This window comes from Delphinus delphis, chromosome 6, assembly GCF_949987515.2.
Source record: "Delphinus delphis chromosome 6, mDelDel1.2, whole genome shotgun sequence".
Lineage (NCBI taxonomy): Eukaryota > Metazoa > Chordata > Mammalia > Artiodactyla > Delphinidae > Delphinus > Delphinus delphis.
This window is the reverse complement of record NC_082688.1, coordinates 63586023-63611232: the sequence shown is the minus strand read 5'-3', so window position 1 is coordinate 63611232 and position 25210 is coordinate 63586023. Positions and strand designations below refer to the sequence as shown.

Below are 25210 nucleotides of genomic sequence, written 5' to 3'. Positions count from 1 at the left end.
TTTTCTTCTCTTTAAGGTGAATATGCACAGATTTGTTACATATGCTCACTTAAAAGTGTCTTTATTTAGCTCTGGTGTACTGGAGTTTTTAAAGTCAATCTTCATTTTAAAGTTTAGTTACCCCTAGCCCCTTGTTCCTGAAGTGGCAGGATAGAATTGTTAGCCCTCCTCCCACTCTCCCCCTCCCTTAAAAAAAAAAAAAAGATTATGATGGATTTCTTCCTGCTCCTGTTAATAATTTTTTTTCCTGCCCTGCTGTTTTTGCTCTAGGATTTTTTCCCTTCTGCCTAACTGTGTGTGTGTGTCTGTCTCCCTTTTTCCTTGTCCTCTCTTCGCCAGTATGTCTGGAACACATTTTAATGCACAATATCCCATCCATTAAGTTGTGGTTGAATGCGGAGTGTGTGAGGACTTGGCAGCTTTCAGGTTGAAGGGGGCGGGGAAGCCAGTTTCGACTTTGACACAAAATGCCGAAGTGGCGTGATTGGAATTATTATTAGTGCTGTGAACATGGCCTTCTTCTCCTGGAGTTAGTAGAACTGCCATTGAACTTGAGATGGGACAGACAAGATCTCCAACCCGCTCCCCCAACCAAGTACAGTAGCTGGCAGGGAAAAGGCGCCAAAATACACAAGATTAACTCTAACTTTCTTTGACAGGATCCTATAACACCATCCTTTGTAATTTTAACTTTCCAACGGGCGGGAAAAAGTTAACTAGTGAACCCATACTTGAACAGATATTTAAATCAGCCCTAAAATGGAATAAATCCAGAAAGTCATACACACATGCTTATGTGGTTAAAAAAGAATGCAAATGTAAATAAGCAGGATGAATGTGTGTATCTGACTGGGGAGTTCAAGATTTAATCAAAATGAGAATTAGTGTGACTTTTGAGTATATTTTCTGTATGGGGGAGAGCATTGTGAGGCGAAGAAGCTGACCTTTAGGCAGCCTAAGTAAAAACTGCAAAGAGTTGTGAAACACAAAACGTTGTGGTTTCCAGTTTTACATCTGAGGTTTGATGTTTTCATTTAATGGTATGAGAGATGCAGAAAGCTCCAGTGCTGAAAAGTCCCTATTAAATCATATGTGGGCAAAGGTCAATCACTCCAACTCACTGATACACTATACTGCAGATTCCTGCCTAACTGATGGGGAGCACAGGAAAAAGTGCTTGGGCAATAAAAGTATTAGAAGGGTAATTATCGTCCGTGGTTGGGACTGCATTCTTGTGCACTGGCAAAAGGTTTTTACTGGCCCTGATGAATTTTAAAGCTGAGTATTGTTGAAAGCTGTTTTAATAGGAAATTGATTAGCTGAGTGTTTCATACAATAAATGGTGACAGTTTCATTGTTTGATGTCCAAAATAAATTCCTTTTATTCTTTAGTAGACAGAGGCATCCATTTAATTTTAAGATGGTCAGACTGAGCAGCAGTATAATTATTGGTGAATGTAATGTCACGAACATCTGTAACTTTGCTTTCAGAGTTTGTGACATCACACAATTTGACAATATTATTGCTTTGGAATTTATTAACTTACTGTGTATTGTGAAATTTTTTCAGATATATTTCAGAGATAAAGTTTACTTAAATATCAATATATATTTTGTATAGGCCCAACTGTCTTCTATCTTTGTAATTATGCAATTGTTGGCTAAATTTTATTTTGAAAGTTAAAATGCACAGTCCTGTTGTTATGCATTGTTTTGGTTTTGAAACAGAAAGGCAGTTTTCAAGGAAAGAATTAGAGAAAGGGGTGCAGAAAGTTTGAGTTGGTTTGCAACGCACTTTCTACACTTAATGCAGAATGTAAAGACGACTTAGCCATTCTGGATGAAGCTTTCTAAACAGATCTTTAAAACTCATCTGTTTTCATGTCACAGAGGCACATGTAGATGGGTAACAGAAGCCAATTTACATGTAGAAATAAAATGATAGTATAGTTTTACTTTAAAGGTCAGCTATCTTGAAAAAGGACAATAGCTACAACTCTCAAGACTGTATGTGACTCAAAAGAACTCAAAAGAAGACTGTACGTGAAAGTGCCTATAACTTTTCAAGTATTGTGAGTGAAGCAAGGCAATTATTACCATGATTTTCAAAGTTTAAAATAAATCATGCAAAAATTACAGGGCAACTGCTGACATTGTAATCCCGGAAAGCAAATGTCTTCAGAAGTTGGGAATCTCTGTTGATGAACTAGCCTCATTTCTGTACAGAAGTGGAAACCAGCTAATCTTAATGCTGGCCAGTCTGTGTTCAGATTCAGTGGTGGCTTGTTAATGTGCCCGAAATGTAGGCACACTTAGTGGGATGGTATTTTTTTTAAACAGTCGAGTACAGGCATTTCAGCAGCGACATTATTAACAGCGTCATTTTTCTCATTTAGTTTTGTCCTCAGGGGACACCAAACAGCTCCCAGAGGATGGGAAGAAAGTCCACGGTTATTTATTCATTTCAGTGAAAGGCAAAGTGCTGGCAGTGGGGCTTGGGGAAGCTAACCGGTTGTGAATTTTCTAGTACGGAAAAATCACTACCCTAATTTGACAGTAGTAGTTTAAGGGCTGAGAGAGCTGGGCATGATTTTGCAATTCCCATCAAGTGCAGACAATTTCAGTACTTGTTGGTTGTTTATATATGCATTGTTGAGTGGATTTTTGATGTTCTTGCTTGTGGATATAAAATTGTGTTTTACAGGCTACACGTGTATGATTTTTATGGTTCATTTGGAAGAAGAAAAGGTCCCTGGGCATGGTGTAGTGGATACTTGCAGTCTTGCAGGCCTGTTTCCTGGGGGTCAGGAGGTCATCTGTCTCTTTTGTATTTAGTTTTAAAATATTGATACTGGCCATGCAGCCAGGGTGTGTGGAATTGTTGAGCCTCCCCTCTAATCACATGCAAGCGCTAAAAAAAAAAAAAAAGTCATCCGCCTGTATTGAAAATGACAGCTTTGTTAAGCTCCAAGAACCTTTCCTTAAACTGCTCAGGATTCACAACCTGTCACTGAATTTCTTTAGAAGGGAGAAGGTTAAAAGAAAATCAATATTAGAAGACCCTTGAGATGTTAAGCTCCTCTCTGGAGGTCAATGAAAGGCTCCAATTGGGTAATACTGCTTACTTTTTCAAATATACAATTGAGTTTTGAAAAATCCAGTCACCTGAAGCACAGACACTCCAGCACTTCTTGAAATTAATAAACTATCTGTCAGAAAAGAAACTTTTCTCTCTATAAGGTGGCAGGGAATAGGTGGTCTAGGGAGGAGGTCTTTAGGGATTCTGAAATATCAGATTTTCCTGTTGCTGCAGAAGCCTTTCACTTCTTTCTTCCAGCCAGATTTTGGGGTGAATGAAATTGACTTGCTTTAACTCTTTCAGTGAGTGAGAGAGAGAAGAAAAAAGGCAGTTTAGGAGAGGTAAGTACCAGTCTAAAAAGTGTTTGGCCCACTTTGATAGTATCAGAAGCTTTTCAGAGATACTTTAAAACCACTCTTAATTACCATGGCACAGAAATGCTGGGTAAAAGGGAAAGTGGCTAAAATACCGTATGTACTTTCTCACTTCCTTCTCTCTGCTCTTCTACCTGGAATTTAAAAGACTGGCATTTCTCAAACCACAGATAGTGAAGGGTCCTGCTGAGAGAAGACAGATGTTCCACACACCCCAATCCATCAGCTCCTCTTTCCAGAAGCCTCTCTCAGAGTTCATCCTGGGAAGACCTGCAGTGGCCTGGGCATTAGCTGTACAAGAAGTAGTGTTCTGGGGGTGGCGGGGGTGGGGGGGGTCAGCCGTCCCGCCCATGGCTCCAAGGCCTGAGAGGACAGTCAAAGCCATATCAAATGAGCACCCCATAAGCTACTCCGGATGTCTCTGTTGCCCATTCTTTCCTCCCTTTTAGTTTCCCCCTCCTCACCATTACTCCTTTCTTATTTTCCTTTTCCTCAGAAACAGATCCAAACCGCCAACTACCAAGCATCCTCCATGCTCATCCAACTGTGCCCAACCATAAGTGCCCTACAAACAGGGAGCGATTTGAACCCCTCAGTGATAGGCCTGGGAGGCCCCAGACGTCTTCACTTCTCTGGGGTCTTACCTGGGTCTGTCGCTGCTTCTTCACCCCTGGCGCTGCTGCAGCTTTTGTGGCCTCTTCTGTGTAAGAGTTGTCAATTTTTCATTTTTCTTTTTTAAGCTTGTGAGAAACTTTAGGATGCGACCTAGTTTGGGTGGCAAAAGGAAACCGTTTCTGTTGGTAAGGGAAACTAATAAGGGAGGAGGGGTAGCGTTGTCTGCAGACACTTGCCCAGGGCTCAGCACTGGGCCTCTTTTGCTAGGGGACAGCGGCTCGTTCTAGATCTCTGGCTGAACGAAGCGCTCTCTGGGTGCCAGGATTTCACTGGGGGTGGTGTGGTGAGGAGGGAGGGAAGTAGAGAGGGAGGGAGAGAAAGAGAAAGATGGGCGCTTGATTTTTAAAGAGACCTCGAAATAATGGCTTCTGTACGAGTTCAGGCATTCAAAGAGGTGTGTTCAAGGACAGGAGTGCATTCGTGCCAAGGGGAATGTCTTTTATGGTAAATTAACTCCGGTTAAATTGAATATTTGTTCAAAGGGAAACTCCAGTAGTTAAAGCTGGTATTATCAGTAGCGCTTCCCCGCCTCCCTCCCCTCAGACTCTGGTATGAGGGTGAGAAAAGGGATGCAGCATAATGTGCAATACAAAGTGATGCTTTGGGTTTGTTGTGTGTTTTTTTTTTTTTAAATCTAGCATGAGATCGCCTAAAATTTTCTGAGAGAGAAATGAGTATTTATAACGTGGACTGTCACCTCATTTCTTTCATCTATAAAGACGATCAAGTTTATCCTGGCTTTTCAAAAAAGAAGAAATGACCCACACAAAGGAAATTAAGGTTGTCAGAGACCTGACTGGAGGATTTGCCTCCGGGGGGAGCAGGGAGGCCGCTCCCGGTGGTGTGTGCCCTAAAGGGTTAACTCGGGAGAGTTCTCTAAAATTTCCCGACTTTACCTGTCTTCCCAGAACCAACGCTCCCCCCACCTCCACCCCTGGCCTTCTCAACTCCCCCTCTTTCGCCAGTGCTTTTTTTCTTTGGGCTCTTGGTTTACGGGGCCTGCAGCTGGTGGACTTGGCAGGCTCGCCTCATTAAGAGTGCTCTTTGAAAACGGACTGTGTTTGAGCATTTCCCTAATGAGGACAGGACGGGGTTAAAAAGTGACCATTTCATGGTTGACTTGAACCTGCCTACTTTTCTTGATGTGTCGTTGTGAAATGCTTGATGTGGATAACTCCCACTTGCTGAAGGAAAAAGTCACTGGTTCCTTCGGGTCCTCGGGGTGGGGTGATAAAGGGGTGGGGGGAGGTGGGCAGGAGCCGGAGAGACAGAGAGAGGAGAAAGTTGAGGGGAAAAATCGAGAGGGGGGAAGCGAGGAAAAGAGGAAAGGGAAATCAGAGCACAGCTGGAGGTGGGGGCGGCCCCGCCCCGGGGCTGGGGCCGTCGAGTCCTCTCCGCGGCCCCCGGCTAGGTAGACGCGGAGCCCCTGGCACTCACTTTTCCTCTCTCCATTGTCTGCACAGCCTTTGCTTCCACCTCTTCCCCACCCACCCCTGGCCGAAAACCGGAATTTGGGGGGCGGGGTGTGTATGTGAGAGTGTGTGTCTGTGTGTGCCAGTGCCCGTGCGCGCGCGCGCGCGCAGAAAGGGTGCAAGGCAAACCGCCGGCCTCCAAATATCCGAAATCAAGTTCATTCACTCGGGGCCCGCGGCTGGCGGCGGGGTGGGGGCGGGGCTTCGCGCGGGAGCTTGGCGGGCGCGGCCGCCTTTGCAGGGCTGGAGCGGCACACGCACCCCGCTCGCGTGCGCGCCCACCCGCCCGCCCGCCCCGCAGCCCCGGGCGCGCCGCGGCCCCACCCTGCTTGCACCCAGGCGGGGCGGGAGCCGTTTTCCGCCGGCGCCCCGGGCCCCGGGGGGGGTGGGGATTGGGGGCGAGCCAGAGGGGCTGCAGGAGGAAAAGAGCGGAGCAAGCCGCGGGAGGAGGAGGAATAGGAGGAGGAGGCGCCGGAGGCGGTGGCGGCGGCGGCAGCTCGGCCCGGTCCTCCCGCTCCGAGCGAGGCCACGTGCACCGGGCACCGCCAGGGAGGGCGGCAAACCGCGGCGAGGCGCGCCGCTTCTGCGGAGCTGCCCCGGGACGCGGGCCTGCGCAAGGGAGACCCCGGAGGGCCCCGCCCCCATCCGCGCCGGCGCGCCCCAACTACTTGAGACCAAGTTCGCTTAGGCCCCCGCCTCCCCCTCCTCCCTTCAGCCGGCGGGCATTGCGGACCGCGCCCGCCCGGGGTGCGAGAGTCGGCGCCCCAGCCTGGGCCCCGGGGCGGCCTGGGTGTGAGGGAATTTTCCATTCGTTCCTTTCTCCGGCCCAGTCCGGCTCAGTGCTTCTCCCACTCGGAGGTTCCCGCGGTTTAAAGAGTCCGCAGCGAGCACCGAAATACCTCTTCCAGGGCGGGTTTTCGAGGGGTGTGTACGTGGGGGGGGGGGATGCGGGATTTGCCCAAAGGGCGGAAAGAAGATCTATTTAAAATAATAAAAAAAAAGTCGTGGTGCTGTTGCAGTGGTATGAGAGCTTTAACAAATGAGAGAGAGAGAGAGAGAGAGAGAGAGAGAGAGAGAAGCAAGAGGAGGAGGAGGAGAAAGGTGGGGGGCGGGGGGTGTGGAGAGGCTGGTGCAAAAGGAATGCGCGTTTGCAGGAGGAGGAGTAAAGCGATGATTGTGTAATTAAATAATAAAACAATCCTTAAGTCTGATTTGGAGAGAGCTCGACCGGGGTCCAGAGGGTGGAACCGGTGAATTTTTCAACTTCCAAGTTTTGCAACGAAAGAAAGCGAGAGAGGGAGGGGAAAAAAAGAGCCCAGAGCAGAAAAGAGAGGAGTTTGGAGCCGAGCGGGAGAGCGGGATTTATCGTTTGGGATTTTTCAGGAGCGCGTTTCGATCCCTCTGGGCGGCGGCGGCAGCAGCAGCAGCCTCCTCGCTCGGCCGGGTCAGACGCGGGGCGAGGCGCGCGGGAGGGCAGCCGGGCGTGGAGGAGTCTGCGCGGGCAGCGGCGGCTGCAGCCGGGGACCGCGCACCGCGAGCCTCTTCCGCCCGGGAGACCTGCGCTCGCGCCCCCTCCCTCACCCCGGCCTCTCCCGGCTCCCCCACCCCACCCCGCCCCCACCCCGGCCCTCTCCCGCGCGCGCCCCTCCACCCGCGCGCACTCGCTCACGCTCCCCCTCGCGCACACACATGGTAGGCTCGCGGCAAAGTTTCGCCTGCGGTCGCCACTCCGGGATCCTGCCGCAGTGCTCGGGGCTGTAACCTTGAACTTTCCCAGCGCGGTGACACATTCTCCTCGCTCTCCCTCCCGCCCTCTCTCCTGCGCCCCCCTCCCCGCCTTTTTTAAAAAAGCATTTCACCACCAACCACCACCCCAATCCAACCCACACCGAATCTTCGCGCACCCCCTAGCCCCCAACAAAAACAACAACTGCAAAACAGAAAACAAATCCCCAAACCCAGGCGAAAAGCAGCCAACACCGGCGGCGGCGGCGGCGGCCTCGGCGAGCACGGCCAGCGCGGTCGGACTGCAGGAGGGTTAAAAGTGTAGATTGGATTTCACCCCGGGAAATCTAGCACGCCGAGTGAACTTGAATCTTTGGCTATTTAAGGAGGACTGGGTTTGTTGTGAAGTTGCGGTGATCCAGCGCAGAGCCCCGTCCTGATTGATCGCATCGCGGGGCTCAGATGACTGTAAAATGAATAGATGAAATTCTTGCTTCTCGAAGATTTTCTTGGGCATCTCCGGGAAAGTGCGTTTTAAGGCGAAGTCATGATGTATTCTCCCATCTGTCTCACTCAGGTACATGCCTCGGTCACTTTCTCGAGCTTTCTCTCTAGCCCGAAATGCCTTTGTTTTGTTTTGCTGCTCTCGTCTGCGGACAATTAATGGCTTTAGTTAACCTCCGCACACCCCGGTCCCCCTCAGAAGAAGTGGCCCGGAGTTGCGGCGGGGTTTGCAGGGCGGCGCGGGAGCCGGCGCGCGGCCCCTAGCCCACGGCCACCGCGAGCGCCGAGCCCAGCGCCCTGGGCACGGAGAGCGGGCGCCCGCGCCCTGCCAGGGCGGCTGGGCCGGGCGAGGCCGCAGGGGATGGGCAGGGCCCGGGCCCGCAAGCACTAGCCCGCGCGCGGCCCCAGTAGTGCCCGCTGTACCCCTGCCCAGGGTGCCCGCCGCCTCGCTTGCGCGCCGAGGCGGACTCCGGCTTTAGAGGAGCTTTAGGGGAGGACAGAGCCCTTATAAACAACCGGTGAACTTAGGCGAGGGGACTCCAGTAGGAGTCCTTGTGGGCGCCTCTGGACTCCGCTGCAGGCAGTGGGCGGGAGACGAAGCGACTCGGAGGTTGTGGTCCGGGGACCCATTCCTTTGCTTAATTTGGGGATCTGAAACTCAGGTCCATCGCGATCCGCACTTTGAGGCGTCCAGTGACCACGCCACAAAGGCGGTCTGTACGTGGACTCGAGTTAGTTGGTCGTGGTGAAAGTTAAGGACTTTTAAAACATGTTCATTTTGTGGAGACCTGTTCATTTGACGATATTTGGGCGTAGGACAGAAAGAAATGCTGGAAAGTAAGGTCATTTAAAATTTTTTCACTCTGAAAATTGTCCTAAGACTTTAGGAACAGTGTTGTGAAATAAAATAGTGGCTTTATACTTTTGCAGGAACACAACTTATATATTTTAAACCAGTCGGTCAAATGGAAAAGTGACGAGACCAAACAGACTTACCTGGGGGCATCTTTCATCGCTGCCCAGCTAACTAACCAACTGACGAGCTGACTAAATATCTTAGCCCAGAGTTGTTACTTGAAGCAGTATTTTAAACCTCTAAAGGTATGGGGCAGTTGACTTCAGCTTTTAGGAGGATATGTCACGATTAGTAATTGAGAACCATTTTCTTTGACGTTGGCTTAAAAACTAAACAGTTGAAGAAGTGTCGCCTAGTCTAAGGTGTGTTACAATTTTTTAAAAATCCAGTATCATGATGATGCATTTTTTCTGATGAACAAATGATTAAGGTTTCAATTGTATGACAATTAGAAGCCATTGTGATTCAAAAGGACTGAGGCATTCATAAATTGTGAATGAAGATGAAAACAATGATAAGGCTTATTCAGTGATTGGATACAGTCCTGTAGCTTTTTGGCTGACACATTTTTTATTGTTTATATTTTGTTTGGCATCGGAGTATGATTAACTTAGATATGGCTATTTTCAGCAAGTAAACGTGCACTTTAATTTAACAAAACTGGAAAAATGAATTGCTGAGCTATTTGTATTTTTAAGGCTGTGAATAATGGCCAATCAATATGATGAAACTGTTTCAGGTATAACGAATTGCCTTCAGCTGCAAAAGTTACCTTTCATGTTACCCATCAGCAGGATTTTTTTCCCTCTTTCTGGTAAACCACATCCATTTGACATTATTTTTACGTTATTGAAGCATAGTTCAAATAAAACAAATTAAGGTAAGGTTTTCACTTGCAAAGTGCTGTACCACTTACTCTCATGTAAAGGATTGCTTTTCTATATTAGTTCATATTTCCAGCATCGGCTTTTCAGAAACATTGCTAGCGATTACATTGCATTTTCGGTTTCCTCTAAATATGTATTGAAAAGTCACTAGCTTTATCTAAATTTGTGTAAGTTAAAAATAATATTGTAGCATCGTGACATATGGAATATTACGAGCATATACAGCATAGTCATTCAGCTATCACATTAGTATTCAAGGGTGCATGCTTACCAACACTAATTCATGATGACTGATATTCTCTACTGTTTTAATAATGTAAATCTAAGTTGACATATTGAAACTGTTTTGGGGATTTAAGGTCTAGACTAGAGAAGAAATTTTAGCTTTAGAATTCTCACTTTAATATCTGTGTGACTTTATAGGTAGTGTAAGGTGTTGCAAAAGTAGCATTAACGGTGTTACTTTGATATCAGACCAGTAGTTTAGTTTTGTCAGCAAAACATTTTTTAGGGTATGTAAATACAAAATAGAGAAACATTCTTAATTGATTGGAAACTTTACTAAGTGTTTCAGTTATCACAAAAGGATATCTAGGTTTTAGAAAGAATTTTCAGAAGGAGCTACAGTTAAAGTTGATATTTATCAAAGTGTTACTCAAAAGTATCAGTACCTGGATATAAATCTGTATTTATGTATCAGTATAAATCAGATGTTTAAAGAAAACTAAGAACCATCATGATATGATTTTGTATTTGCTTTTTCTAAAAATAATGTAAATCCTTAATAGTATAACTTTCACTTGGAATGATTGCATTGAATTTTTTTCTTCTTTCGCTGTTTCTCAAGTTCTTAAGGTACGTTTAAAAAAATGGTTTACTGTTATATAGCAGTGGTCCAAGAACATCTAGTATTTATTCTTCTGCCTCTATATTGGTCTAATTTTCCATCCCTTTCATGGAGACCGCTGTTTCTGTGAAGAAAAAGAAATATTTCCAGTAGAATTAGGACTGTTTACTTTTATATTTGAAATTTGTAACTAGGCTATTTATTTTATCAATTTAGTTCAACTAAAGGAAGTTTAAAAAGAGAAAAAATTGGCATTACTGAATGCCAATGTGTTTTAATAAAAATTCTGAGAGAGCAAGGTGGCATATTACCTTAGCATACAGCCATTAGATCTTAGATCATTTACATGCTTTGCTTTCTTAAAAAATAATTTTCATAGTTGTTTAAAGTATTATTGTGATAATCTATTAATTAGGACATCTGAATACCTTAATCACGTTTTTTTTTGATTAAGACAAATTACTATGCTCCACATTCATATCATTCAAAATCACTAAAAATATATTGTAACAGCATTAGAAAACAGTCATACTTGAGAGATGATATTTTAGTCATGGTAACACAGAAATATATGTGACTTGCTGAAAATCTCTACTTATCACTTTTTTGAGGATATGTCTCCATGTCAGAAGTAAGTGTTTTGCTTGAAAGGAATTCACATAATAGTAAAGCCCTGAAAGATATTTATAAGGCAACTGTGGACTGAGAAAGTTTGCTACTTCTATTTATCAATAGGAAAAAAGTATGTTTTAAAACATTACTTGGCAGCATTGGCAACAAACTCAAGGCAACCTTAAAAAACATTGTTTTGTGTGCATTTGCTAAGAAATTCCAAATTCAGCCCTCACATTTGCATTTTGATTGTTTAAGTTATTAAAATTTTGAGATCTGTTACATGATAGATGATTGGAAGCTCAAACAAATTTAATCAAAGTATGTTTGATGTCTTTATAGGAAAATGAAATGTTACTGAACATAGTACTTAAGGATAAAAGTACTTAGAAGTTAACACATTGCTTAATATCTGTTAAAATAATATCGTATTTTTAAAAGTATGGCAAGGGTAAAGTGAGTGAGGCAAAGCTCCTCCCGCCCCCATGTACTCTTTACATCTCAAGTTTTTAGTTCATGAGTATATATGTATGTTTTTTGATCATATCAATAAATCATAGTTAAAGTCAGAATATAGGAAGTGAGTTCCCAAAGCATGTTTGAGTCCACATCTCCTTGAGCAGGGTTTCCTTTTGCATATATTTCTAAGGGGGATAAACAAAGTTTTTGTAGTTACAGTGAATGCTGAAAGCATGGCATCAGAAAGTATATGGAGATAGGGAGGTCTTATCATGGGCTGTGGTTGCTGTGAGCAGGGCTGCCTTCCCACACAAAGAACAGATTGTGGTTTAACTCTTTCCATGGCCTAGTTTAATGTGCTCGCATAGTAACTGAATTGTTCAAATCTCTGCTGGAAACTACTGATCGGTTTAATGATTTCCTCTATGGCATTTGGTTATGCCTCATGCTGTGATGTAATCATCTACATTCTGTATTGTTATAAAATTTTGATTTAGGTTTATTCTGCTCTAGATACATTTTACAGCAATATGTTAAAACACTTGAAAACTGCATTATTGATTGGATGGGATGTACACCTCTTCCGGATCTGAACTGCAGACTGCGAACATGCTGCAGTCTTTAGCGTTGAAACTTTGAATCTGATCTTAAAAATGAGTTCATAACTCTATGGGAGTTTGGGGGTGTCTTCTTTGTTAGAGTGTCATTTGTGATACTTTCATCATTTTTACCTGATGGAATTCATCAGTCTGCTGATTAAACAGAATTTATTCCACATAGTTCAGGGTGACCAGCCCTAAGATGTCAATGTTAACTTGGGATATAAACAGTTAGAGAAAGTTATTTTGTGGTTGAGGTGACAATACAGTGACCAGAAAAGTGGCCGCAGTGGAAGTTCTCATTTGTTTCAGATCTGGCCTTATTGCCCGCATACAGTGTGCGCGACTGGATGTTAAGCTCTTTCTCGGAACAGTAAGAGGCCTGAGCTTAGGAGACAGGTTTTACCTATGGCAGGAAGTAATGAAATACTGACTGCTTTGGGAAGTAACTTGAAATAACTGGAGGTGCAAATTATCTGCCACTCGTCGCCACCTCCCTCCCTTATAAAAGGCGTACATGAAACAGGCAGGAAAAACGCAGGAGCCTAAGGTAAACCACTTAATTCACAAGACGGGATCTCTCCACGTGCAGATTCACAAGTCCATGCATACGGGCACCCACAGCCCTGTCCAAGAATTCAGAGGCGTAGCAGATGAATTGTATTGATTCCACAAAAGCAGGGAGTGACCAGCGGTGCACTCCTGGTGTCACCCTGCCACTGCATGCAGAGACACAAAGAATGTAAAGTTGGTGCCAAGTTGCCATTTTTCATTGTTCACCTCAGATTGATTTTTAAGGGGTTTAGAATAATTGCCACACTCATGTGATCGGTTAACAAATTAACTGACTCTGTGGGGCTTCAGACTCTATAGGAAAGCTGCTGGAAGAACATCCGAGTCAATTTTGTTTCAACTTTAGAAACTTTTATTTAAAAATGCAAGAGCGTGTCTGTGGGTCTGTTAGAGAGTAGCAGCGCGCGCGCGCGCGCGCGCGTGTGTGTGTGTGTGTGTGTGTGTGTGTGTTGGGGGCCAGCGTTGCTGGTAGAGGGAGGGAATGCGCTGCTCAAAGTATGGAAACCTTCTGTTCAGGACACTGATACGACAAGCTGTGTCCTTTGCCCACTTTCCCTCACTGTATACCAGTTTCTCTAGTTACCACTCTTGGAATGGTGCTGTTTCAGTGTTGGAATGTTGGACGTTTGATAAGAAAATGGATCAAGTTTAATGGCGCATGCTCTTTGTGCCACCAGCAGCCTCTTGCTGAGAGCATGCTCCAAAAGCGGGAACTGTGTGGCATTACACTGAGCATCTATATGCTTTGTGTTTCTGTGCCACAGAGAAGAGAAATGAACTGTGGCATCGCTCCTGCCTTCTGAACAGCTCTGCTCCGATTAAAAAAAAAAATCTCACTGTGTTCTTTGTAAAATGGTACTGCTTAGTGTTAGTTGGTCAATCAAATATTTAAATATTGAATTAGGTGCCAAGCATCTTGGTCGCTTACGTTTTAAAGAATGTAGGATACATGGTGGGAATGAGGGGGATGGGACCAGAGTGGAAATACAAATATAAACCTTATTTTCTTTTTTAGGAGGGAGAATCAACCTGTGAGTTTTGGTGGAAAGGGGGCAGCTTGGCATACTTTATTTTCTTCTGGTCCTGCTATTTTGATAATTTTAAATAAGAAAACAATGTTATTTTTGTGCATAACTCTTGGTACCGAATTGGGAAGGGGTTGTGGTCTGATGTTTTGGAGCCTTTAAAAAACTAAACTGACTGTGTATGTCTTCTTTTTCCTCCTCATCTTCCACAGGATGAATTTCACCCATTCATCGAGGCACTACTTCCACACGTCCGTGCAATTGCCTATACTTGGTTCAACCTGCAGGCTCGGAAACGCAAATACTTTAAAAAGCACGAGAAGCGAATGTCAAAGGATGAAGAAAGAGCAGTCAAAGATGAGCTTCTCAGCGAAAAACCTGAAATCAAACAGAAGTGGGCATCCAGGCTCCTGGCCAAACTGCGCAAAGATATCCGCCAGGAGTACCGAGAGGACTTTGTGCTCACCGTGACTGGCAAGAAGCACCCGTGCTGTGTCTTATCCAATCCCGACCAGAAGGGTAAGATTAGGAGAATCGACTGCCTGCGACAGGCAGACAAAGTCTGGCGTCTGGATCTAGTCATGGTGATCCTGTTCAAAGGCATCCCCTTGGAAAGTACCGATGGAGAGCGGCTCATGAAATCCCCACATTGCACAAACCCAGCACTTTGTGTCCAGCCACATCATATCACAGTATCAGTTAAGGAGCTTGATTTGTTTTTGGCATACTACGTGCAGGAGCAAGGTAGGAGCAGATTGTTCTTTCTTCTAGCCCGGCACACACTGCCCGCAAACCCCACACAAGGAACGCCTGGCTTGGGTTAGATGGTCCTGGAGGCGCCTAGGTCTCGTTCACCTGCTCTGGGGAGAGTGGCATGCCCTCCTCCACTTGCTTGTCCACTGCCATGCGCAAGCTATGGAAATAGACATGGAGCTTTCCTACCTGGATAGGCATGGATATTTAAAGACCACAAAGAGATGTGTTTTCAAGTGTCTTTGAAATAATACACTTTTTCAAAGACACAGAATAGTCCGAAGTGTTTATTACACTTCATTTTTTGTCCTCGGCTACATTCTTTACATCTAGTCATCTTTTCCCAGTTTGAAAATGTAACTTGATTTATGAATAGTCAAACCGTTCTTTAACACTCTTTGTATTAACCTCCTAACTAACGAGGTAGATCAACTTTTTTCACGGATCTAGTGCTATTGCCTTGAAAAAATAGAATTAACATTTCCTATTACAGAATGCTTAAGATAGCCAGTATCAGAAAGTATACCTTACGTAGACCTAGATTTATTTAATTTAAATATTTCTATCAACACCTACTTTTGATTGTGTAATATTCGCTGTAGATTAAAGGGATCATAGTTCTTATCTAAATAATTTATGTTATAATATTTTCCCAGAGTGACTTGGGAACACTTAATATTGTTCGTTTACTTGAGTGTAAATTCATAAAACTTACCGAGGAGGGAAGTCGCAGCTCTCCTTACAGAACAAAAACAGAAAGTAGACTGGTTACACTGGATTAAAATAAATCTCAAAAAGAATGCAGAAACCGCATACCGTACCTATTTTAAAAAATCCTTGATAAAGAGAGTGGTGTAAGTGTTGCCTGAATGATTCAAAAATAGGTGATATATTTTGCTGAGTGTTTTCTGGGTTCATGAAACATGTTTATTATTTTTATTTTTCTTAATATATTTTCTTTAAGGAGGTTTAAAGAAATGCTTCAAATAAATGTATCGGTATATAGATGTCCTTGTGTTAGCACAGTCCATAGGAAAACATTTTAAAAAACAACCTACCAAAAGTGGACTGTAGTTTAATGTGCCATAGGTGGTGGGTCATTTTCTAACTTGGCCTGGTGGTAGGGAAAGTGGCCTGCAGATAGCCAGGTGGCAGACGGTTATCTGATATGTGTTATATAAGTGTGGGATTTAGTAAATGGTATGAACTTCATCATCATCCCAAAATATAAAATATCAGAATTACTCTTTTGACTCAGAAATCTAGGTACTTACTATGTGCTTTTTGTCTTTGTATTTCCTTGGTATAGTTTTAGAGATATGCTTACAAGTCATTTAAAAATTTCTAGTTTGATTTTAAATAATGGTGCTTGATATCATACATTTGGAAATATTGTTTTTTTTTAATGAAAGATTGCATTTACTGTTTCTATACACTGAAAAATTAAAGTCCAAGTAATGACGGTTTGGGGAAAAAAATTTTTTTTTTCCCTGTGTGTCCCAAAATAAAAGCACGTTAACACATGACACTTAATTTGATTGACAGCTGTCTAGGAGGTGACATTTTAAGGTGGGCTGTATATATGTGTTGGATTGACTGTCAGTGTGTTGTAACTCTGTCGTGAAAGTCAAGGCTGGAAGTAAAGTTTTAGAAAGTGGGTCATGTAACTTTTTAGTGCAGGGAGGGAAGGTTTGCAAGCACTTCACTGCTGCTCGCCTTTTAACTTGCTTGAAGGCTAGTCCTTGAGGTGTGCACGCATGTACATTCACTCCTGGGGCAGGCAGCCAACTCTCTTGGTTGATGAACTGACAATAAAGAACATATCCTTTGGATTTGTGAAGATAGATTGAAGAAAGAAAAATGCATAAATGCCTTCTGCATTGCACCATCGGTCATGATAGTCATAAAGTTGTAAGCAACTCTTGCAGACCACATTTTCAGATAAAACATTGATTTTGTTGTTGTTTTTAGTCTCTCTTTTAAAAACCTTTTATTATTTTACACTGCGCACCTAATTTATATCTTCTGCTACCTGTGAGTGCACCATATCTTCTTAACATCTGTTGGCTGTTTCTTTGAAAAAGTCACATCAGGATGCTTTTGTGTTTTCCTTTTTTCAAAATTTATATCTTTTTCCTTTGGTCAAATGTAGCTAATTATGTCATTTTGCAGTGCATTTGATTAAAGAAAGAATTTTAAAATATAAGTCTGTAGTCAGTCAGAGGGCTGCATTATCTCCCATCGTGACTTTTTATTTCTCCTCTAAGTGCATGAAAACCCACTTAAGTATGTTTTATCAATCAGGTGAAAAAGTATAAAGAAAAACATGAAAGAAAAATCAGAAAAGAAAAATGTAATGTTTGCAACAGAATGAGCAACAGAATTACCTTTCCCCCCTTTTTTCTTTCTCTCCCCACTTCTAAACGACTGGGAGGAAAACATGAGAAAGAACAGAGAGAATGCCAAAGATGGTTGCCACTGGCACCAGGATTGGCATCAGACCCTCTTTGTTTAGCTCAGGATGCCTGTGATTTGTTAGTTGGCATCCGCATTGCAGTGTGGAGTGATGTTACAATATATTGACAATTTCCAGATCTAGAAATGTCAATAGTCCTCTTGGTTATTTATACAAGATCACAAACTGCATCTCTTCTGGAGGATGACATAAAGACCAACAAATAATAAAGTTCATTGTTGACCAACTTCCTATGCTTTTTCCCTCTTTCTCTTTTGGTTCAACCCACACTTTTTTTTTTTTTTCTTTCATGCCCAGCAGCCTCAGCCTCATCTTTTTTTGAAATGTGGAAAGAGTTACTAGAGCTTTGACACAAGCTCTAGTGCTACATCTGCATCTGATACAGTTTTGGGGAGAATGTATGCATTTTGAAATCAGTTTTGATATATAGTTCATTAGACTTGTGCATCCCATGGCCGCAAGGCAGAATTTCCTTTAAAGCTAAATAAATCTCTTTGTTATTCAGCCTCTTCTGTGCCTAGAGTCTGGTTGACCACAATTTAGTCCATTTTTGTATTGCTCCATGTTTAGGAAAGGGTCATGTTCAATATAGTCATTTATAAAATGATACCACCCCCCACTTTACCTAAAATATACACATCATGTGGGAGTCCCTGCGTTTAAATCCACAAAATCATTTGACGGTATTGATTCAGAGGGCTGCGCTTCGGCTGTTTCGTTGCTACAAGAACCGCCATTTTGTTTGTGAAGTGCCAGGCGAGGGGGAAAAAAAAGGCAGACACTGTGCTGGATGCCAATAATGGTTGCCAGTGGCACCGAGGTTGGCATCAGACCCTCTTTGTCTAGTTGCTGAATGCCTTTGATTCGTTGGTTGGCATCCGCATTGCAGTGGGCACACTGAAAAGTTTTTGACAATCCCTGAATGAAAGCTGCTTGCTTGTTTGCTGCAGCAAACCTTAGCTGATAGAAAACCCTTCCTTTTATCTATTTTTTTTTTTAGGTTTCTTTTTTTTTTTTTCAAAGATGGTGACAGATTAAAGGAAAAAACAGCTCTGAAGTGGCCTCCATTTTCCCCAAGATATTAAAGATGTCCAGGGATTCTTGGGCAGGTGGTACCTATTCCCCATATTGTCTTTGTTACTGCTTTCTTGAAAGCAAAGCAAAACAAAACAAAACAAAAACCAGGCAAGCCTCGCGCAGCACACCTTCCCGGGACAGAAGTACGCTGTAGGATGCTGGGTGTGCTCTGGGAAGGGTATGGAGAGCTAGCTGGCTGCAGTGACATGGAATGCACTTGCCAGGACTGACTGTGGCTTTCAGTCACATCACTGCGTATTTGTTAGGCAATTTTTAGTTCCTTCAGTTTCCATACTTCCAAATTTTACAGTAACCCACTGAGAGGACCTTTCTATTTTTTTTCTAGTTAGTAATGTGTAACAGGGTAAACGTTAAAAAAAAAAGAAATGAGAAAACCTTCATGAGGAAACCTAACGTCAGGAAGACCAACCAAAAGGCTGAAATCATTTTGGTTGAAGTTTCCTAGATGGTCTGCATTCATATTGCTTTCTGGTTAACCACCATTATCTCGTTAATTAATAAGAAGGATTAGCAGTGCTACCCAAAAGGCTACACAGAAGGAAGTCTGGCCTGTGGAGGCGTTGAGTGGCCACACTGTGTCCTGTCTGAAGAGTGGCGTGGGGTAGGGGGCTGGGCTTTCTCTGAGGCAGGAAAGGGTTTTGAAGAAAGAGATGGGTCACAACACACTAAGATGTTTCAGGATCTCAAGAGAGAGTAACTGTTGTCATGTATTTAACAGATTCGAGTTTCAACTCAGCCTGACTGATTTTTGGACTGTGTTTTGCACTCTTATTAAACATGTTTTGGAGTGCTAAAGAGGCCTGGAACCTCGTGGCTCTCACGAGAGAGGAGTTTCCCTTTTAGCCTTGTGGAATCCTTAAAATCGTGGATGGTAACTTCTGTTGTTTTATTGGTAACTGATATGATGATCAAAGTGCATTTCAACATTGTGAAAAACGTGACTTGTTTACAGGGGAAGTTGTAATCATTATTATTGTTTTTGAAATAGAATCCTTCCTGGTTGTCACATCTCATTAGGGAGGAAGCAAATGCGAAGAATTGTTTTCCTCCCTCAGTTACTGACTTTTAGAATCCTTTTGGGTAACAATTATTTTTTTTTTTTATGAAAAGCTTAAGTAGATCATTGTTTGCAAGTTGACAGCATATTTTAACCTTTTAATAAATTTCACTTCATTTGCAGATTCCCATTATGGGGAAAAGGAAGCTTTCATAATCTGTTAAAACGGATTGGTGGGCTTACATTGTGAAATGCTCAGAAAGCATGACAGTTGTATGCATGTTTGATTTAGGGGAACACTGTTAAGTTTTCCCATCTAGCGTCCTGTCCTTGACTGAACTTATGAACTCTAGTGCACACTTGTTTGCATTCTGGCTCTCGCACAATTCAGCAGATAAAGAAGGGCTCTTACTGGCCTGTCTTGCTCCTAGGCTTAATGAGACCTTTGTGGGAACATATATTGTAATATGAGATACGTAGCAATTTTCTCACTGATAAGAAGAAAACACAGGCCAGAAGTTTGCCCTCTCTGCCATGATGTTCCTGCCCTGATAGCTTTGCTGGACAATTCAAGAGTTAAACTCGGAGGCCCCAGTTGCCAGCTGGGAAAGCTTGGCATCTGTGTTCTGATATGGCAAACCAAGCTCTTGAATTGCTCTTAATATGATCTCACTTTTCAAAAGGGAAGGAGAGAGAAGGAGAGAGGGAGAGAGAGGTATATCATTTGTTATATCAATTATGATTTTCAAATATTTAAAAAGTATGTAATGATCCACTTTTTGGAGGCAGCAAAGGTTGGTGAAATGTCCTCCTGACAGCATTGGGTGTCACTCTCTGCATGATACCCTCTCGCCGTATATGCTGCACTATACATTTTGTAATGAAAAATATTCATCTAGATTACACGTTTGGATTTGCAAATTTAGTGCACTATGCCTCTTGTGTGGGAAAATAACTCCATATGCAAAAGGACCAAAATGATGTTCATTATTCAGGAATCAAGGTAATTTGGGGGAACAGTGCAATGACAGGAGATGATGCTTAGGTCTCCCAAGGGGTGCTCCCTGACAGATACAGGGTGTGTGCCTGCAGACTCAGCTGGGCAGGAGCCATTGAGGAGGCCTGTTGCCACTGCTTTAATTCTTTAAAGTTTCTGTGTTCTAAAGTGGTAACCTAAGAGGTATATCCACACATAGCTGTACTATAGATTTCGTAGGATTTTTTATTTACTTACTTGTTTTTCCCTAAATTTGGAATTTACAAGGAAACTGCCAAAAGGAAGTTAAAGTTTTAATCCTCCATTAACTTTTTTTTAAAATTAATTTATTTATTTAATTTTGGCTGTGTTGGGTCTTCAAAGCCGCACGCGGGCTTTCTCTAGTTGCGGCCAGCGGGGGCTACTCTTCATTGTGGCGTGTGGGCTTCTCATTGTGGCGGCTTCTCTTGTTGCAGACCATGGGCTCTAGGCGTGCGGGCTTGCTTCAGTAGTTGTGGCTCGCGGGCTCTAGAGCACAGGCTCAGTAGTTGTAGCGCACGGGCTTAGTTGCTCCACGGCATGTGGGATCTTCCCGGACCAAGGCTCGAACCCGTGTCCCCTGCATTGGCAGGCGGATTCTTAACCACTGTGCCCCCAGGGAAGCCCCCTCCGTTAACTTTTTACTCTTAAGTTTGGCACTATAATTTGGAACAACAATCCAACATATCTGATGAGTAAAAGTCTGTCTCATAAACTTTCATTCTGCTTGACTGAACTGAGAAACTAGACCAGTGGGCTTAAAAAAACTGTTTTGTGACACTTTTACCCCTGCCATCCCTGCCAACCAGTTGGAATTTCAGCACCTGAAGAGGGAGGGACCCAGTGGGAGGCTGCGCCAGAATTCTCTGGAATTCATAAAAGTTGAGGTAAATAGGTTTTCACGTCTGTCATCCCAGTGGCTTGCATGATAACTGACTTTATAATCAAAAGAATCATTATTGCTTTGTTGGAAGGTTAAGGTTTCAGAGAGTGGAAGTAGCCTAAGGGGCGCTCATTAAAATAGGGAATTATTAAATATCTGAAAAAGATGGGCGAAGGCAAGGGTGATCCCTGGCTCTGAAACTAGTTTTAGGTGGAAGTGTCTCTGCAGTTTGTGGAAAGGTAGCATTTCCTAGTTTGAAGTTGAGGAGAGTTGAACTTGTGACGCTTGAGGAGTTTGTCCATGTATGTGCTGTGACAGAGCAAGTGATCAGCCAACCTTATGTTCAAAGCAGTTTTACAACCTTTTTTCCCCTCCATCCTTGTGGCAGAGGAATAATTTTAGAAATCTCAAGGACTAGTGGTTATGTGATGGGAAACAGGAGTTATTACAGCAGCATGCCTCAGCGCCAAGCATAGCAAGAGGGGAGCTTCCTCTTCAAGCTCACTTTTCTGTGGCAGCGTGGTATGTCGTCTCATCTTAAAATACATTCTTGGGTCCTTGAACTCTAATTATGTGATGTGGTTAATTTCACTGAATTCCATTGTTGGGATTTGGCATAGAGAAAAAATCACCAAACTGCAGAGAACTTGCGAACTTTTAAGTGCGTGCTGTGGAGGAGGGAGTCTGCGGGATTACTTTGTATTAGACTGGATGGTATAGGATGTGAGGCTAATGGGACTTGAATGCTTGGGCTTTTGGGTTGTTATATTATTCAGAAAATTGGAAGAAATGGCCACCAATTAACCAATGAGGTGGAAAGACCTTGAGGCTGAATTGAAGGCCACACATACAAGAAAAAAATACCCTCAAAATTACATCAAGCAATGTTCTAAGAGGGGAATGCAAACTCTTCTTGTGCATAAATATATTGTTTATAATAAAACACTTAGATACACATATTCTCTCTGTTTATGATGATAGTTTAAACAGGACGGCACTGATGAATCACAGACAAATTAAAGAACTCTGAATAAGAACTATATAATTGAAAATATGGGGTGATGGATGAAGTAATTTTACTAGCTGAGAGTTGCCTGGAGGTTGTTTATTTTCAGAATCCCATTTTAAGGCAGTTCAGAGCATGTAGTAAGTTATGGATGAAGCACAAATCAGTTGAAAATGGGATTTGTTTAAACAAGCGCAAAAAAAGAAAATAAGAATCGCTTTTGAGAAAAAATTCTTTAAATATGTTGCAGTTTTAAAATTCTGGCTAGCGTCAACTCCATGTCTCAAAGTAGAAACTTTAATAAATAGTATCGAGTTGAATTGTAAAATACATGTATCTCCCACAAAACTACACAAAAGCATTTAACAAGCATCAGTTCATAATTGTGACACTAATACATATTCTGATGCAGCGTGAAGCTGAGGATTTTTTTTAAAACTTCATTTTTCAAAACTCACATTGAAAAATATACATGGGGAAATGTATTGCTGTTAACAGGGAATGGTAGAGCTTAGGACAAAGATCTGATCATCAGCACAGATGTTAAGATAGTTATTTGAAATAGGGTGTATTTTGTAATTCGTGTGAGTAGGGGATTACATTTGTGCCCATGTTAATAACCCGAGTATGTCAATATGAAGTCTATACCCCTCTATTAGTGAATTCTGAAGTGTGAAAAATGTTCCTGCTTAGGACAACTTGTATTTTATTATTCTGACATCTGCAGTTTCTGGATGGATTACCTTAAATTTGCTATGCTATGTTAAAAGCCTTGTTTTATGAGGTTGGTCTCAGCTTCTGGCCTTAGTGTCAGGAACCCTGCTACGTGATGCAACTTGCCTTGTTAGGTTTAATTGACCAAAGCTGATGTGTTAAAACAATTCATTTGTGTTGTAACTTATGCCCTGGCTAACTTGCTACCTGAATCCTTTGACCTTGACTTGTCTGGGTCATGAAATGGCTGCAAGCTGTTTGACCCTTCTATTGTGTAGTAATGTCACTGTTTCCTCTTATTCTTTTATGGTAATAGCTGACAAAAAGCCCCAGCCCTGACTTTACACCCCAGTGCATTCCAGGCGTCCCTTCGCAGTAGCGATGTCTTCTGTTTGACATGGTCTAGCCGTAGAAGTGACTTTCTTTTGTTTGCTGACAGCGATGGGGACAAATTTGCAGCTCTCCTTGCTCCAGGAGGTGGGGGGTAGTATTCTGGCATTTAGAGGGATTTGGATTTCTTCTGCTTAGATTTTCAGTTTCCGTGTTTTATGATTATTCATATCACCATTTCCTTTTCCCCTCTCTTCTGAGGTTGGCTTTTCAGCTTTTTATATTTATGATTTCCTTAATAATTGCTTTTCAACATTTTCGGCTGTTACAATAAAAATATTTTATTGTCACTATATAGGGTAAAACTGGTAAATTTAGTTATGCTTTGGATTAGCAATGCGTAAGTCCTAAAATGACTGACTTATAAACTTCACCTCTTAAACTTGTCTGGTATTGGAAAAAGCTGTATACTAAACATGTAGGATTAAAACAAAATTTTTAAGAAATGAGAGTCATGTTGTAACTTTACACAGTCCATCTTATAGTTTTAGGGGAAACCTATTCTTGCGACTTAGATAGCTAAATTTCAAAGCATAGTGAACCATTGGTAAATCTGAAGCTTTTACTTCTTTGGGGACATTTGCCAGCATGTGAAATTCAGTGCTTATTTTAACAAATATAAAAATTGTTTTTTCCCTTCTTTATGAAACCCTCCTATGCAAAACTAGAGAATTTTACCTCTGTTCTCTTCCGAAGCAGTGAAATAATTTTATTTTTAAAATATTGGAAATGCCGTCTAAAATGTTAAAACACAGATATTTTTATCCTACCAAACTTTTCTTTGCCAAATATGACATTGTAGTTCATGATTTTTCCTATATTTGCCAGATTAAATATTTAAAATCCAAGCTGTTACATTTTATTTTTAAATTATTAGAGGGAAAAAAGGAAGTTTAAGTTAGAATGCGCATTTCCTTACTTGTATGTCCCATACTGTTTATCCATGTGTGTGGATACACTGACAGATGAGAGACAATGTGGTCCAGGCACAAGAACCTTGGAAGAAAACATGCAATTTTTCTATTCCCATTTAAAAAATATCTGAAATGGCAGGTGAGAGAGTTTTTCTTTTTCTTTCTTTCTTTCTTTTTTTTTTTTTTTTGGTTGTTGCTGTTTTAAACCATTTTTCCCCCAGGAATGTTCACAAGATCAAGGAATGTAAATGCTTTTCAGCATTAATTGTGTTGATAATCCAGCATCCTGCGGATCCAAGGAAGAAAGGTAAATGAAACGTCTGGTTTTGGTCAATAGCCTCAGTGTCTCTCTCCTGTCCATAAAATCCAATCTAGACTTGAAAAAACCTCTCATGCCTTTCTGCTCACTCATTGGTGTTTTCAGTGGTGGAGTCCACCAAGAATCGAGTTTGGATGTGGTTAGTGGGCTAATGGGTCATATGCAGTGGGACTGTGATACAAGAACAGCGGCCAGCCCCCAAGGATTTAAAAAATGTCTGTGATTTCTTCCAGAAGTCTGCCTCAGTTCCTCCACCGAAATGATGTAAAACAATTCGCAGCTGCTGAGTTAAAGAGCCTAAGTTCCTGGATCATGTGTAATTGATGTGTGTGTGTGTGTGTGTGTGTGTGTGTGTGTGTGTATGTGTGTGTTGCAGAGTTGAAAAGAAGTGAAGGTAGAGAAAAAAAGAGAGAAGTAGGGCCTAGATCTTTCAGGAATGACTTAAGAAGGATGGTTCATTCATAGATTGAGGAGTAAATAACATACCATTTAAAATATTCTGTCAGCTTTGGATTTTGGATTCCTTCACAGTTGAGCACATCTCCCTTCTTCCCGCCTTTTAGTTTTTGTAGAACATAGAAGAATAAGCGCATGAATGTGACATGTCTTCGTAGTCTTGCTTCTTCTCTTTATCAGTTTTGTGACCTTGGCTACGTCACTTAAGCTCCACGTGCTTTAGTTTTCTGTCTTGTAAAATGAGGATTAGAATGCCCGCTTCGCAGGGCTGTTTTAGGATTACATGAAATAATTCATGTAAGTAAAAGCAATGATGTTATTAATAAGAGTGATTATTGCTCTTTATAAAGGAACATGGCATAATATAGACATCCAGAGGAGATGCCCAATAGTGAAGAGAATGAGTGATTAGGTGTTGCAGCGAGAGGTCATCAATTAGTTTATGTGTATCTCAGGTGATGAGACCCTCCAAAGAGAAAATGAAAAGTCCCGATCACAGTGA

General features: G+C 42.4%; 1 protein-coding gene across 8 annotated transcripts in view; it reads left to right on the top strand.

Annotated features, from left to right (window-relative positions):
• Nucleotides 1-6744: 6744 nt before the first annotated feature.
• NFIB (nuclear factor I B) overlaps nucleotides 6745-25210 on the top strand; it is a 230547-nt gene continuing 212081 nt past the window's right edge. For 2 of the 8 annotated variants that reach the window (XM_060014757.2, XM_060014756.2), the window contains exons 1-2: nucleotides 6745-7902; nucleotides 13900-14431. In XM_060014757.2, the coding sequence (XP_059870740.1) occupies nucleotides 7873-7902; nucleotides 13900-14431 (562 nt within the window). In that variant the 5' untranslated portion in view covers nucleotides 6745-7872. The remainder of the gene's footprint in view (nucleotides 7903-13899; nucleotides 14432-25210) is intronic. The other 6 variants (XM_060014760.2, XM_060014758.2, XM_060014754.2 and 3 more) reach the window with 5 other exon arrangements.